At 31.0% G+C, this 14099-nt stretch overlaps 1 protein-coding gene across 1 annotated transcript; it reads right to left on the bottom strand.

Annotated features, from left to right (window-relative positions):
• Positions 1 to 5311: 5311 nt before the first annotated feature.
• On the bottom strand, positions 5312 to 6192 carry LOC132058302 (cysteine protease inhibitor 8-like). The gene has a single exon (XM_059450849.1). It carries the CDS (start codon positions 6147 to 6149, stop codon positions 5457 to 5459), a length of 693 nt encoding a protein of 230 aa, XP_059306832.1. The 5' UTR covers positions 6150 to 6192; the 3' UTR covers positions 5312 to 5456.
• Positions 6193 to 14099: the final 7907 nt, after the last annotated feature.

Genomic DNA, 14099 nt, shown 5'->3' with positions numbered 1-14099 from the left:
TAGCTCGAATGCCATCAGGCATGTTCCTCTCTTCTTTCTCTCGGTCCTCATTGCTTCGGTTTTACGTTGTGTCCGGTATTTACCGTATACAATGATAATATATTTTTATTAGGAAAGTAAGACATTTAAATTGGGATAGAAGGAGTATCAAACAACTGTAACAAAAGGGAGCAATCATATTTAAGGTTTTTGAGTATCATTTTTCTCTTTTGGTTGGGGTGGGGTGGGGGGTGGTGGGTTAAAAGGGATTAGGCTGTCTGTTTAGCATAGGGACGCAGATTAAATTAAGCATGAAGCGTTGAAGATTTATTTTGTTTAAAAAATGATTAGAATGTACATTTTATAAAATAATGTGTCACTTATAAACTAACAAAAGGAAGAGATGTTATTTCCTCATCACTTAAGTTTTTGGAAAGCAAAAGGATTTAATTATATTAAGAAAATTCATTAATTCTCTTCATATTTTGATTGTATACTTTAAATGAAAATAACATCTACTAACATCTCATTTAAAATAAATGCAGCATATATAATTGATGTCTTTTGAATCAAATTATTTTTCTTCTTTTGAAAGAAAGTGTTGTAGTTCACAATGCATGTTTTTAATCACACAACGTTATAGCTAAGTTGGATCTCAAGAAATTTTCAAAGTCTCAATCTAAATAAAATTTAATAAATAAATAATGAAAAAAAGAAGTCTAAAATAAGGAACAAAAAGTCTTTATTCAATTTTTAAATATTTTGGGTGCAATTTTAATTTTTGGAGAGCCTTTGATATTTTGGACAAGCATGAGCTTTCCGTAAGGGTGTCCAATCAACACCCTTCAATTTAAAAATTATACCGTGTAGACATGACAAATATATCGTATTACAGACATATGTTACATATTGAACACCCTTAATATATAGATTATATGAATTCGAACACCCTTGACAAAATTTCTAGCTCCGCCACTGATTTTGGAATTTGCAGAAAAGGTCGAACTAATCTTTCAATAACTTAATATCACAAAGACTGAGAAAAAAGTAATTGCAAATTTAATTTTACTATTAATTTTGGCCCCGGGCTTAGCACGGACCAAGTAACACTAGTCATAATATATTTGTCATCCAGCGCAATACGAATTCTTTCACGATATTTTTGTGGCAGGGGAACACGAAGCTACCAAAATCACAAGCATGACTACTAGTAATCGGTGGAGATTGATAAAACCAATCTTGTCACTTAGTTCTAGCCACAGAGAATTAAATTACCATAACTTTCCAATTGAAGAATGTTAAATGTCTAATAACATCTTTTATCTCACTATTGAAATTAGTTTCTAATAACATTTTTTTACCTTCATAAAACAATTATTCCCTCCATCCTGATTTATATGAAGGTTGATCAATCAGTGAGTCAAAATGCTTTTTCTTTTACTCAATTTTAAACATACATTATTCGAGTGTTTTATAATAAAATTTACATATTTGAAAACTATTAAAAACGTACTATTAGTCTGCATAATTAATAATTCACAATATATGAAAAGAGTTAAAAAAAAAATTGTAGTAAAATAAATGGTTGTTTAACTCTAGAAACTGGTCAACCTTCAATTATTGAGACAAAGGGAGTATAATGTAATTTCAAGTAATATTATTTAATTGATGGGGAATAACGTACAACGTACGTTAGTAGAGACTAGTATGCGTGTGTGTGTATACGTTTATATATGTATATATATATATATATATATATATATATATATATATATATATATATATATATATATATATATATATATATATATATAGTCTCCCAAACCTTCACGAGTCACCATTAGGGGTGTTCACAATTTGGTTAAACTTAAATCGATTCGTATCGCAAATCAATTAAATAAATCGATAGTTATTTGGAGTTGATTTTATTTTGATTTTAAATTCTTAAAACTATATATCGATAATTATTTGGAGTTGATTTATTTTTATTTTAAGTTCTTAAAATATATATATATATATATATATATATATATATATGTTATCAGTTTGGCTCGATTTATTTTAATAAAATCAAACCAAAAAATTAGGTGACTAACCTGCTGCAAGTTTTATTGTCCTGATTGTATAAAAAATAATTTGTATTAATAATGGTTAGTTAACGATAAATCATCTTATAAAAAGGAATTAAATTGAGTATGAAAATATTTTGAGATGCCATACGAGCTTTAACTACCATGGATTAGTATTCTTGCAAAAAAACAAGATACACGTAAATGGTGCATGCATTTTTTTAAGGATAGGAATCAATTTAATTTTTAATTTGGCACTTCTATCATGTAATTGAATGAAAGAATAAGATTTATCCACTATTAAATTGTACTTATAAATTATGAATTTGGCATAACATTCAGTCAGACATAATAATAAAAATCTAACATTTACTTCTTCGAATTTGAAATTGGTGTAATTTTTAACAAGTTTTATTGGGATCGTTGAAAATCACTTGTGTTTTAAATACGGGATCAGTTTGAAGGTGATTTGAATTATTGTTAGATCAAAATTTAAATTTCATCATTATTGGACCCACCATAAAATAAATTAAAAAAGAAAATAAATTAAAATAAATCATAGAATAAAGAAACTAAAAAATAACCACGAATTAAGTGTGTATTACGCTAATTCTCAATCCCCCGAGAATTGGATAGTGTAATTGCAAGCACCTTCTCAATTACACTCAAATTCCACCTAACCAAGTAATTATTTGATAAAAACAAATATATCAAACTGTACAATTATATCCGATTACATCCAATTCCAATTACATGGGATCAGTTTGAAGGTAATTTGAATTATTTTCAGATCAAAATTTTGATTTCATCATTATTGGACCCACCTTAAAATAAAACAAAAAAAACATATTGTACACACCGTGTGACCTGATAATGACAAGGAAAGGACTTGCCATTGTTGCGAAGCGGAATACCGAAGAAGAAAAAGCTGATTAATCAATGACAAGGACTTGCCTTTTTCATTTAATCGCTCATTTAGGTTGTCACTTTTGAATCCAACTCCACTTCATTTTAAAATTATTCTCTAGAATGAATAGTTTAGATTTAATTAACTAATTAAAATAGTCTTAATTTGCCTTTTCCATGTAACTTCTAAGGAGGCATTTGGACGTGCGATTTCATCTAATGATTTCATCTCATGAGGTGAAATCAGCGTTTGGACATGCGATTTCATCTTATGAAATGAAATCCCAAATCATCCAAAAAGGCATGATTTGATATTTGAAATCATGATTTCAATTTTTTTTAAATGTAAGACTTGACCCAGGAGTTTATATTTGTAAAAAAAACACTCATAAAAATTTTAAATGTAACAATGTTGGTTCGTCTTCTGGGTCATCTGATCGGGAAACGCATGCTCGGCGTGAAGAGATTGTTCGTACTATGTGGGAGGATTATATTAAAAGTAGTCACATTACTATTCATGCTAAAGTTTATTTTTTATTGAACTAAAGTTTGATCAATTGATGTTGTATTTTTTAGAAAGGTCTTCTAGTAGCGTATTAATTTTGTTATGAACTATGACTTGCCATTGGTAGATTGTATAATAATTGAGAAAGTATTGATGGTTTTCATATCTAGTGGAGGAATTTTATACCTATAAGAAAACATGTTATTTAAGAAATCCAAATTGCATGTCCAGACATGATTTCATCTCATGATTTCAAATCATGTCCAAACAGCTCATAAATAAATTGTCTTTCCGTCACATGATTTGTTACTATGAGGACAAGATAGTCTTTTGAAAAGTAGTTAAGAGTTAATTATGTAGGTAATCAAACCATTAATTCCTCACGGTCCCCTCAGCGCATTACTATTCATTATTGGGAATTTTTGACTGAAATGGTGTCCTTTGAGGAATAAATCCAATAAATGGGTTTGTTAGAATTTTTGTAACTTAAATAGTGAAAACGCATGCCTGGCAAAGCACTTTCAATGTGCACTTTTCACGTCTAAGAGCAAACGGTCCGTTAAATATATTGACACTAAAAGTTTTCTCGCTATCCACGAGCCTTTCGCCGGATATTTCAAATTTTGGAGAAAGACTCATCCCTCTTAAAGCAGCTGTCATAGTAAATTTTACAATCTAAGGTCATATCCTGAGTAAGTTGTAATTGCGTCATGTCCTGCCTAATCACTTCTCCCCAGTTCTTCTTCGGGCTATCTCTACCTCTCCTGAAGCCATCCATAGCCAATCAATCACACCTCCCCAGTGGGGCATCCGCGCATCTTCTCTTCACATCTCCAAATAATTCCTTAAGCAATAAAATTCTTAGGTACATCCCCTTGTAAATCCCCATGAAATGATACTCAAGTAAAATCGTGCACAGAAACTAAATCCCCCTAGGTAATATATATAATTTCCAGGTACATTTTCAAGATATTATCCCTAGGTAAATCTCCGTGAAATAATCCCTAGGTAAAATCGCAGTAACTAAATCCCAAATAAATTTCTAGGTAATATGATATCCCCAATTAAATCTGCAAAAATAATCCATATATAAATTCATAAGTAGGTAAGAATCTTTTTGTACTACTTCACGAAGAAAATAAATTTCTCATTCTTTTACGATTTACCCGCAGTAACTACCTATACCTCGGGAAAAGAAGATGGAGTAGGAGGAAGAATCTAAAATTGTTGAAGACGCGTTAACAAGACCAAAAATGAAACGAGTGTCCTTCCGGAGGGTGCCCATTGCAAATTCATGAAGTTAATTTGGGCAGGTTAATATATACCCCTCATTTATAACTCAACCCATTTCTACTTAATTCGAATCATCTAAAAGTTGGGTTAAATATGTAATCCAATTGACCCCTAATAAATTATGGCAAAAATACTTTTTTAAAGTTTTCTCCTAGCTCAAAAGGTTATAGTATATAGCAAGAGAAAAAAAGTCTCGTTAGATTTTCTTGAAATTTAAGCAAATTTAAAGAAACTAAAACACAAAAAATTCAATATTTGACAAGAGTTCGGCGGGTTGGTTGTGACCCGATCCCATACACAAATAACTTTTAGACGGATCATTAATCTATTCATTTATTAACTCGATCATTACATTATTCTGCCCAACCGAGCCTCCCATTTGACACCCTTATGCTTAAGCATCTCACCAATGGATGAAATAATATACCGTCAACAGTTTTCTTTCTTATTGTGGCTGCATCTTGTATTCTTATGTATTCCTTTTTGTTTGGGGTTCTATTATTAATAATAATACAATATTTCAATATATTGTGGGAATAATATGAAGAGAGAAGATTAATAAATTTAGAACCTAGCTTTTTTATTTATATGCTTCAGAAGCAGTATTACATAGAACGGAATATCGAAAATACATACAAGCGATAGATCGATATCCGCATTATTTAGAAAGCCAGGTTAAGCATAATTAATTATGAGGATATTAATTATGCATCAGTAGAACTCTTCTGGACTTTCTTGAATATGAAGAAAAAAGGTTGGTTAGTGAGGGCCAGACGACTGTGTCCACTATGGGATGTCAAGCCCACATCTGAACATGTAAATCGGTTGGGACAATGCCTTATCTTGTAAAAAGGTGATGTCTTAGTAAATTTCTCAATCTGAAAAACTCCATCTGGAACTTTTGGGACACGACTAGTTACCACGAACCTAAGCCCCTGTGCAGTCATGTCAGGTTTACCAACCATCCAAAAGTTTTCGTTATCACAGTGCTGTGTATTTGGAATCAAGACCTTAACATTTATCTGATTAGTTTCACGTATCACATTAAGAGGCGGAGGACCAGGGTGCCTAGTAAAGAATTTAACGGGCAGGCCTAGTTGAATCCGCTGGTGCAAGACCACGGCGTTTGGGCATTTGGCGTTTCCAATTTTGGCCAAGCCTACTGCTCCGCTGCCAGCTCCCCAGGTAGCGGAGAGAATGCGGTACTCTTGGCCAACCCGGAGTGGTTCGCCGTTGCTGTCCAACACTTCAGGAAGTTCAAGGAGGGGGAAACCGTTGTCGTCATCAGTAGTAGTGGGCAGGAAAATGGGATTATCGCAAGTGCAAGTTGATGAAAAGGCCACAAAGGGAAGCAAACAGAAAGTAGTAAGCAAGAGGAAGCTGAAAATGGACTTCATGTTGGATGGTGTATGTTGTGTATTTTGCTTACAAAATTCTATTATGGACTGTCCAATTTATAGAGGTGGCAGAGCGGCAGATCATTGACAAGTGGACTAATGTAGGTCCATTTCCAAAGCAATCATAGACCCATGTTCCCATTTTTTTTTTTTGGCCATACTCTACCTCTCCTTTATCTTTTCCTTATGGAATTCAGCAGGTGTTTTTGAAGAGTAATAAATTCTATCTATCATTTTTCTCTATTTTTATTATATGAGAGCAAAACTTATGGTTAGTAAAATATTTGGAATTTGATGAAATTAAAAACCTGGATAGTAACCAGAAGAATATCTATATAAATCTTATCAGTGGTCATCCAATTTTAAATTTATCATACAAAAAGTATTTTTTTTATTTTTTTGTTACGAGAACTGTCGTTTAACTTTAATGCTTATCACACAAAAATCACTTTTTTACTTTTTATTACATAAAGACATCCAATTAAAAAAAAATCATATAAAAAAAAATTATTTTTCTATTTTTAAAAAGTGTTTATGAAAGTTACTATACAAATGAGTATATTAGTAAGGGAAAAATAGTCAAATCACATTATTTGACATTAATGATAATGAGTTAAAAATATCACAAGAAATCAAAATAAGGAAAGCAAATGTAATATTGCGCACCACAACTAATTTAGCATCATGATGTAAATTATTTTTAAAAAGTGTTTATGAAAGTTACTATACAAAACCTTTGCATTCCCTCTTATTATAAGCAGTAAAGTAATTAGGAAATCAACAAGTTGGGGTCTATACCTAACTCCCACCTTTAGGTGGTTTTAATTTGAAAAAAAAATGACAATAGGAAGTTAAGTTCCTGCCACTAATAGGAAAATATCCCTAAACAATGTAAGTTGAGTTAAATTCGTATTTAATATTCTGAGCACTAAAAGCACGAATGTAAATATATTCTGACATTATTGAACATACTTCATAAATCCTTATTAAGTTCCTAGTAGTAATAGGATAACATTTAATCATGAAGTATGTTCAATAGTAAATAGGATTAGAGTTTATTAAGGGTATAAAAGTCATTCAATATTCGAAGGATATTTTAGTCAACCAATATTTATATTCATGTTTTTATATATATATAGATAGATAGATAGTTTGGTCAAGCACCCTTATAAACTAACAAAAGGAAGAAATGTTATTTCCTCATCACTTAAGTTTGTGGAAAGCAAAAGGATTTAATTATATTAAGAAAAGTCATTAATTCTCTTCATATTTTGATTGTATACTTTAAATGAAAATAACATCCACTAACATCTCATCGAAAGAATAAATGCAGCATATATAATTGATGTCTTTTGAATCAAATTAGTTTTCTTCTTTTGAAAGAAAGTGTTGTAGCTCACAATGGATGTTTTTTATCACACAGACGTTACAGCTAAGTTCGATCTCAAGAAATTTTCAAAGTCTCAATCTAAATAAAATTTAATAAATAAATAATGCTAAAAAGAAGTCTAAAATGAGGAACAAAAAGTCTTTATTCAATTTTTAAATATTTTGGGTGCAATTTTAATTTTTGGAGAGCCTTTGATATTTTGGAATTTGCAGAAAAGGTCGAACTAATCTTTGATAACTTAATATCACAAAGACTGAAAAAAAAAGTAATTACAAATTTAATTTTACTATTAAATTTGGCCCCGAGCTTAGCACGGACCAAGTAACACTAGTCATAATATATTTGTCATCCAGCGCAATACGAATTCTTTCACGATATTGTTTGTGGCAGGGGAACACGAAGCTACCAAAATCACAAGCATGACTACTAGCAATCGGTGGAGATTGATAAAACCAATCTTGTCACTTAGTTCTAGCCACAGAGAATTAAATTACAAATAACTTTCCAATTGAAGAATGTTAAATGTCTAATAACATCTTTTATCTCACTATTGAAATTAGTTTCTAATAACATTTTTTTACCTTCATAAAACAATTATTCCCTCCATCCTGATTTATATGAAGGTTGACCAATTTGGGGAGTCAAACAGTTTTTTCTTTTACTCAATTTTAAACATACATTATTCGAGTGTTTTATAATAAAATTTACATATTTGAAAACTATTAAAAACGTACTATTAGTCTGCATAATTAATAATTCACAATATATGAAAAGAGTTAAAAAAAAAAATTGTAGTAAAATAAATGGTTGTTTAACTCTAGAAACTGGTCAACCTTCAATTATTGAGACAAAGGGAGTATAATGTAATTTCAAGTAATATTATTTAATTGATGGGGAATAACGTACAACATACGTTAGTAGAGACTAGTATGTGTGTGTGTGTATACGTCTATATATATATATATAAGGGTCTCCCAAACCTTCACGAGTCACCATTAGGGGTGTTCACAATTTGGTTAAACTTAAATCGATTCAGATCGCAAATCAATTAAATAAATCGATAATTATTTGGAGTTAATTTATTTTTATTTTAAGTTCTTAAAACCCTGATAATATTTGGTTTGATTTTATTAAAATTAAATCGAGCCAAACTGATAAAATAATATACACAACTTTTGTGTGTGTGTGTGTGTGTACATATATATATATATATATATATATATATATATATATATATATATATATGTATGTATGTATGTATGCTCGATTTATTTTAATAAAATCAAACCAAAAAAATTAGGTGACTAACCTGCTGCAAGTTTTATTGTCCCGATTGTATAAAAAATAATTTGTATTAATAATGGTTAGTTAACGATAAATCATCTCATAAAAAGGAATTAAATTGAGTATGAAAATATTTTGAGATGTCATACGAGCTTCAAATACCATGGATTAGTATTCTTGCAAAAAAACAAGATACACGTAAATGGTGCATGCATTTTTTTAAGGATAGGAATCAATTTAATTTTTAATTTGGCACTTCTATCATGTAATTGAATGAAAGAATAAGATTTATCCACTGTTAAATTGTACTTATAAATTATGAATTTGGCATAATATTCAGTCAGACATAATAATAAAAACCTAACATTTTCTTCTTCGAATTTGAAACTGGTGTAATTTTTAATAAGTTTTATTGGGATCGTTGAAAATCACTTGTGTTTGAAATATGGGATCAGTTTGAAGGTGATTTGAATTATTGTTAGATCAAAATTTAAATTTCATCATTATTGGACCCACCATTAAATAAATTAAAAAAGAAAATAAATTAAAATAAATCACAAAATAAAGAAACTAAGAAATAACCATGTAATTACAGGGTGTAATTACGCTTAATTCTCAATCCCCCTTGAGAATTGGATAGTGTAATTACACCTTCTCAATTACACTCAAATTCCACCTAACTAAGTAATTATTTGATCAAACAAATATATCAAACTGTACAATTATATCCGATTACATCCAATTCCAATTACATGAGATCAGTTTGAAGGTAATTTGAATTATTTTCAGATCAAAATTTAAATTTCATCAGTATTGGACCCACCTTAAAATAAAACAAAAAAAGAAAAACATATTGTACAAACCATGTGACCTGATAATGACAAGGAAAGGACTTGCCATTGTTGCGAAGCGGAATACCGAAGAAGAAAAGCTGATTAATCAATGACAAGGACTTGCCTTTTTCATTCAATCGCTCATTTAGGTTGTCACTTTTGAATCCAACTCCACTTCATTTTAAAATTATTCTCTAGAATGAGTAGTTTATATTTAATTAATTAATTAAAATAGTCTTAATTTTCCTTTTCCATGTAACTTCGAAGGAGGCGTTTGGACGTGCGATTTCATCTAATGATTTCGTCTCATGAGATGAAATCAGCGTTTGGACATGCAATTTCATCTTATGAAATAAAATCCCAAATCATCCAAAAAGGCATGATTTGATATTTGAAATCATGATTTCAAATTTTTTAAATGTAAGACTTGACCCATGAGTTTATATTTGTAAAAAAACACTCATAAAAATTTTAAATGTAACAATGTTGGTTAAATTACGAATCATCCGATCGGGAAACGCGTCTTTGGCGTGAAGAGATTGTTAAATGTACATGGGAGGATTATATTAAAAGTAGTCACATTACTATTCATGCTAAAGTTTATTTTTTATTGAACTAAAGTTTGATCAATTGATGTTGTATTTTTTAGAAAGGTCTTCTAGTAGCGTATTAATTTTGTTATGAACTATGACTTGCTCATTTGGTAAGATTGTATAATAATTGAGAAAGTATTGATGGTTTTCATACCTAGTGGAGGAATTTTATACCTATAAGAAAACATGCAATTTAAGAAATCCAAATTGCATGTCCAGACATGATTTCATCTCATAATTTCAAATCATGTCCAAACAGCTCATAAATAAAGTGTCTTTCCCTCGCATGATTTGTTACTATGAGGGCAAGACAGTCTTTTGAAAAGTAGTTAAAGAGTTAATTATGTAGGTAATCAAATCATTAATTCCTCACGGTCCCCTTGGTGCATTACTATTCATTATTGGGAATTTTTTATTGAAATGGTGTCCTTTGAGGAACAAATCCAATAAATGGGTTTGTTAGAATTTTTGTAACTTAAATAGTGAAAACGCATGCCTGGCAGAGCACTTTCAATGTGCACTTTTCACGTCTAAGAACAAGTGGTCCGTTAAATATATTTACACTAAAAGTGCTCTGCTATTCATGAGCCTTCAGTGGATATTTCAAATTTTGGAGAAAGACTTTCATAGTAAATTTTACAATCAAAGAAAAAGTAAATTTTTCTGCTCCAATGTCACAAGTGAGACAACCTTTCCAGACCTAAAGACTCATATGTATCCTAAAGCACATCCAGTAAACCTATAAAGATGCCCTTGCCTAAGACGGCCTTCTCCATAAATGGTAATATATCTCTTTCTTCTCCATCACTTTCTATGCAGCCCCCCCTTTCACCATTTAAGTCAAGAGCCTTCTCAGTAAATTTGTTTGATACACTAAAATATAGAAACTTTCAGAACATTATTGGGAAGGTGGGGATCACTTCTATCCGAGAAATTTGTGCATTAATCAACCGTTCAAATAAGAAACCACATCTTCAAGAGGTATTTTTTGCTTTTACCTTTACTTTTTTTATAGTTTATTACTTTTCTAAGTTGTGTACTGACTTCTTACCATATTTATTTATTCACTGTGTTTATTTGTATTAATATTGTTGATTTTGTCTTATAGAATTTTAATATTATAAACAAAATATCTTATATAGTTGTATACCTTTGCATAGTGGTGTTCATGAAAAATCGAACCAAGCCGATAATCAAATCAAACCGGAAAAAATAGACTTTCAGATATATCTAGTTTACCCCCAAAATACAATTTGCCAAGGACATATAACTTATATTTACACTCAAAAAAATGACGAATACACTTAGATCTGAGATACAAGAAGGAAAAGAAGCCATGTAATACACTTAAATATACTCATATCTAAGATGCAAGAAGGAGAATGACTAGCAAATATATTTGCTCAATTTTCTGGTGAGGAGCAGGTGTATTTAATTATAACGAGCAGGTGTAACCATCCTCCGCCGTCGAAACACCTATCATATACCATTAAGAGGCCAGCGAAAATCTCAGATCTATACTCAGGTGAACATCCAGCATCATCACCAATGCCGGAGTCTCCTAAAAGAAGATCGTAAACTTCACCGGCGTACGCTCCAGCAACAATCACACCGACAATGGGTAGGCAAGTAAGGCAATTGCCTTGGGACCCCAATTTTGGAGGACCCCAAATTTTACCAAGAATAAGTTATGTGTTAATTTTTTTTTTTCTTGAAGAAAATTGATTATTATGATAAAGAGCACAATATTCCTTCTTACATTGTGTCCGCCAACACTCACGTTATTTTATTATTTTTAACTTCTTTTGTATTATCTTTCTTCAAATTGCTGATAATTTAAGAGTAATATTCTGTCAAAAATAAGAGTCAACAGTCGTAAAAGGTAGAATAAAGTGAATTGTAATTCGTTTTTGTTCCTTCTTTAGGTTTTCAAGCATTGTAACAAGGATATTAAATAATTTTAAATATTTTGTTGATGTTTTCATTAATTTTTTTGTATATCGATTAGGCTAGTATACTTTACACATGTTAGCCCATTTCTTAAAAGAAATTTATGAATTCAAACTCATTTATTCAAAAGCAACTATGAGATTTACCTAAAAAAAAAGGTTTTAGTTCTTATAAACTTTTTTTCACTTGATTAAAACCTATGTTAAGCATTTTCTTCAAAACCAAAGAAAATTATTTCTCCGACAATAAAAGGGTAATAACAAATTTTAAGTTGGAAAGAGATGAAAAAGTCTTCCCTAATCGTAAGAAAACAAAAATGAAAGAGAGAAATACCATTAGATTTCTTAAAACACTGAGCCAAAATTTTAAAAATCATACAGATGAATATGCATTATATTTGATTTAATTTAGTTTTAATAATTAAAAAGTCGACTACATCAATTTGAGACTACATCAATTTGATTTTTGTTTTAATCAAAAGTTGACCCAAGCCAACCCATCAATTAAGAACTTAAAATCAAACCAAATAAAGTTCAAATAACTATCGATTTATTTAATTGATTTGCGATCTATATCGATTTAATTTTAACCAAATTGTGAACACCCCTAATGCTAACTCATGAAGGTTTGGAAGAACCTTATAAGTTTTTTTTTTTTGGGACAAGCAACCTTATAAATTAACAGGTTTTCAATTTCTAAGTAGAAGGGAAATAAAGAATTGATATACTCAGAAACTGTGTATGGCATCTGGATGGAGAGAAACAATAGAATATTTGAGAAGAAATGTCGAGACTGGAGAAGTGTGGCACGAGAGATTGCATACGTTGTTTGTGTACGGGCCCCTAACAGGATTAGTGATATAGTAGCTAGTTTACACTTTTAGCCTGATTCTGTTGCTTTTTTTGCTTTCTTTCGGAATGGCAAGCTGTGTATAGCTATGCCTTGATATGTAACGTCCTACTTTGGTGATTAATACAAAGCTTAGTTACCAAAAAAAAAAAAAAAAGAAATAAAGAATTGAAGAGGAAAATTCAATTTTCTTTTCACAAAAGGGGAAAAAAATGATAAGAGTATTTGGGGAAGGAGAGTAAAAAGAGAAAGAGACAGAGAAGTTACAAAAAAGGAGAGTAGAGAGTGATGTTGGAGGATGGGGTCCACAGCTCCATGTGTCAAACCACAGCTACCCTCACTCAGGTATGATGTGGTGTGCCTGGCACACCATAAAATTTTTCGTACTAATAGTTACTGAAATGGTTAAAAGCTTATCCGCGAGGCAGGGGCGGAGCCACACCTATTCAAGGGTGGTCATATGAACACCCTTCGTCGGAAAAATTGTCGGATGCCTATATTAAATATAGAACTTTGTGGATATATACTAGTAATGAACAACCTTGACATAGAAAAGGAGGATAGCCTGGCGGCTAAGGGTGTGCAAACTCTCGTTGAGGACGCGAGTTCGAATCCCGGCTGTGGCACAACTTTTTTTATTTTTGCATTAGAGAAACTAGTCTCTTTTCACTGAATGAGACAAGCCTGCCATAACATTTAAAAAGTGTTTGGACTTTTTCTTTTAAAATTAAAAAAAGCTACTCATTAAACTTTTTATCTTCCAACAGAAGCCAACTTATTTTGTATTAACATAGTCAAAATTTTATCTTCTACCCAAAACACCTTTTTCCTCATAAAATAAAAACCCCCTTTTGCTTCTCTTTCCCGCTGCACCGCCCCACCCTTCTCTTACTCCATCAAAAACCACCTGCACCACCGACCACCGCTAGTCCGCTATCAACTATCACCGCAAGGTCCGCAACCATAACGCCGGTTAATATATGTAAGTAAATAACATCATTGAGAGCATGGAAATTTTGTTCTACTTTTCGCCTCTTCAAAAGTATAATAT

Source organism: Lycium ferocissimum, chromosome 5, assembly GCF_029784015.1.
Source record: "Lycium ferocissimum isolate CSIRO_LF1 chromosome 5, AGI_CSIRO_Lferr_CH_V1, whole genome shotgun sequence".
Taxonomy (NCBI): domain Eukaryota; kingdom Viridiplantae; phylum Streptophyta; class Magnoliopsida; order Solanales; family Solanaceae; genus Lycium; species Lycium ferocissimum.
The sequence above is the reverse complement of the archived record's forward strand: the minus strand, read 5'-3'. Positions and strand labels throughout refer to the sequence as shown.

Coding starts and splice junctions, on each gene's coding strand:
- LOC132058302 (XM_059450849.1), bottom strand. CDS start 6,149: ATGAAGTCCATTTTCAGCTTCCTCTTGCTTACTACTTTCTGTTTGCTT.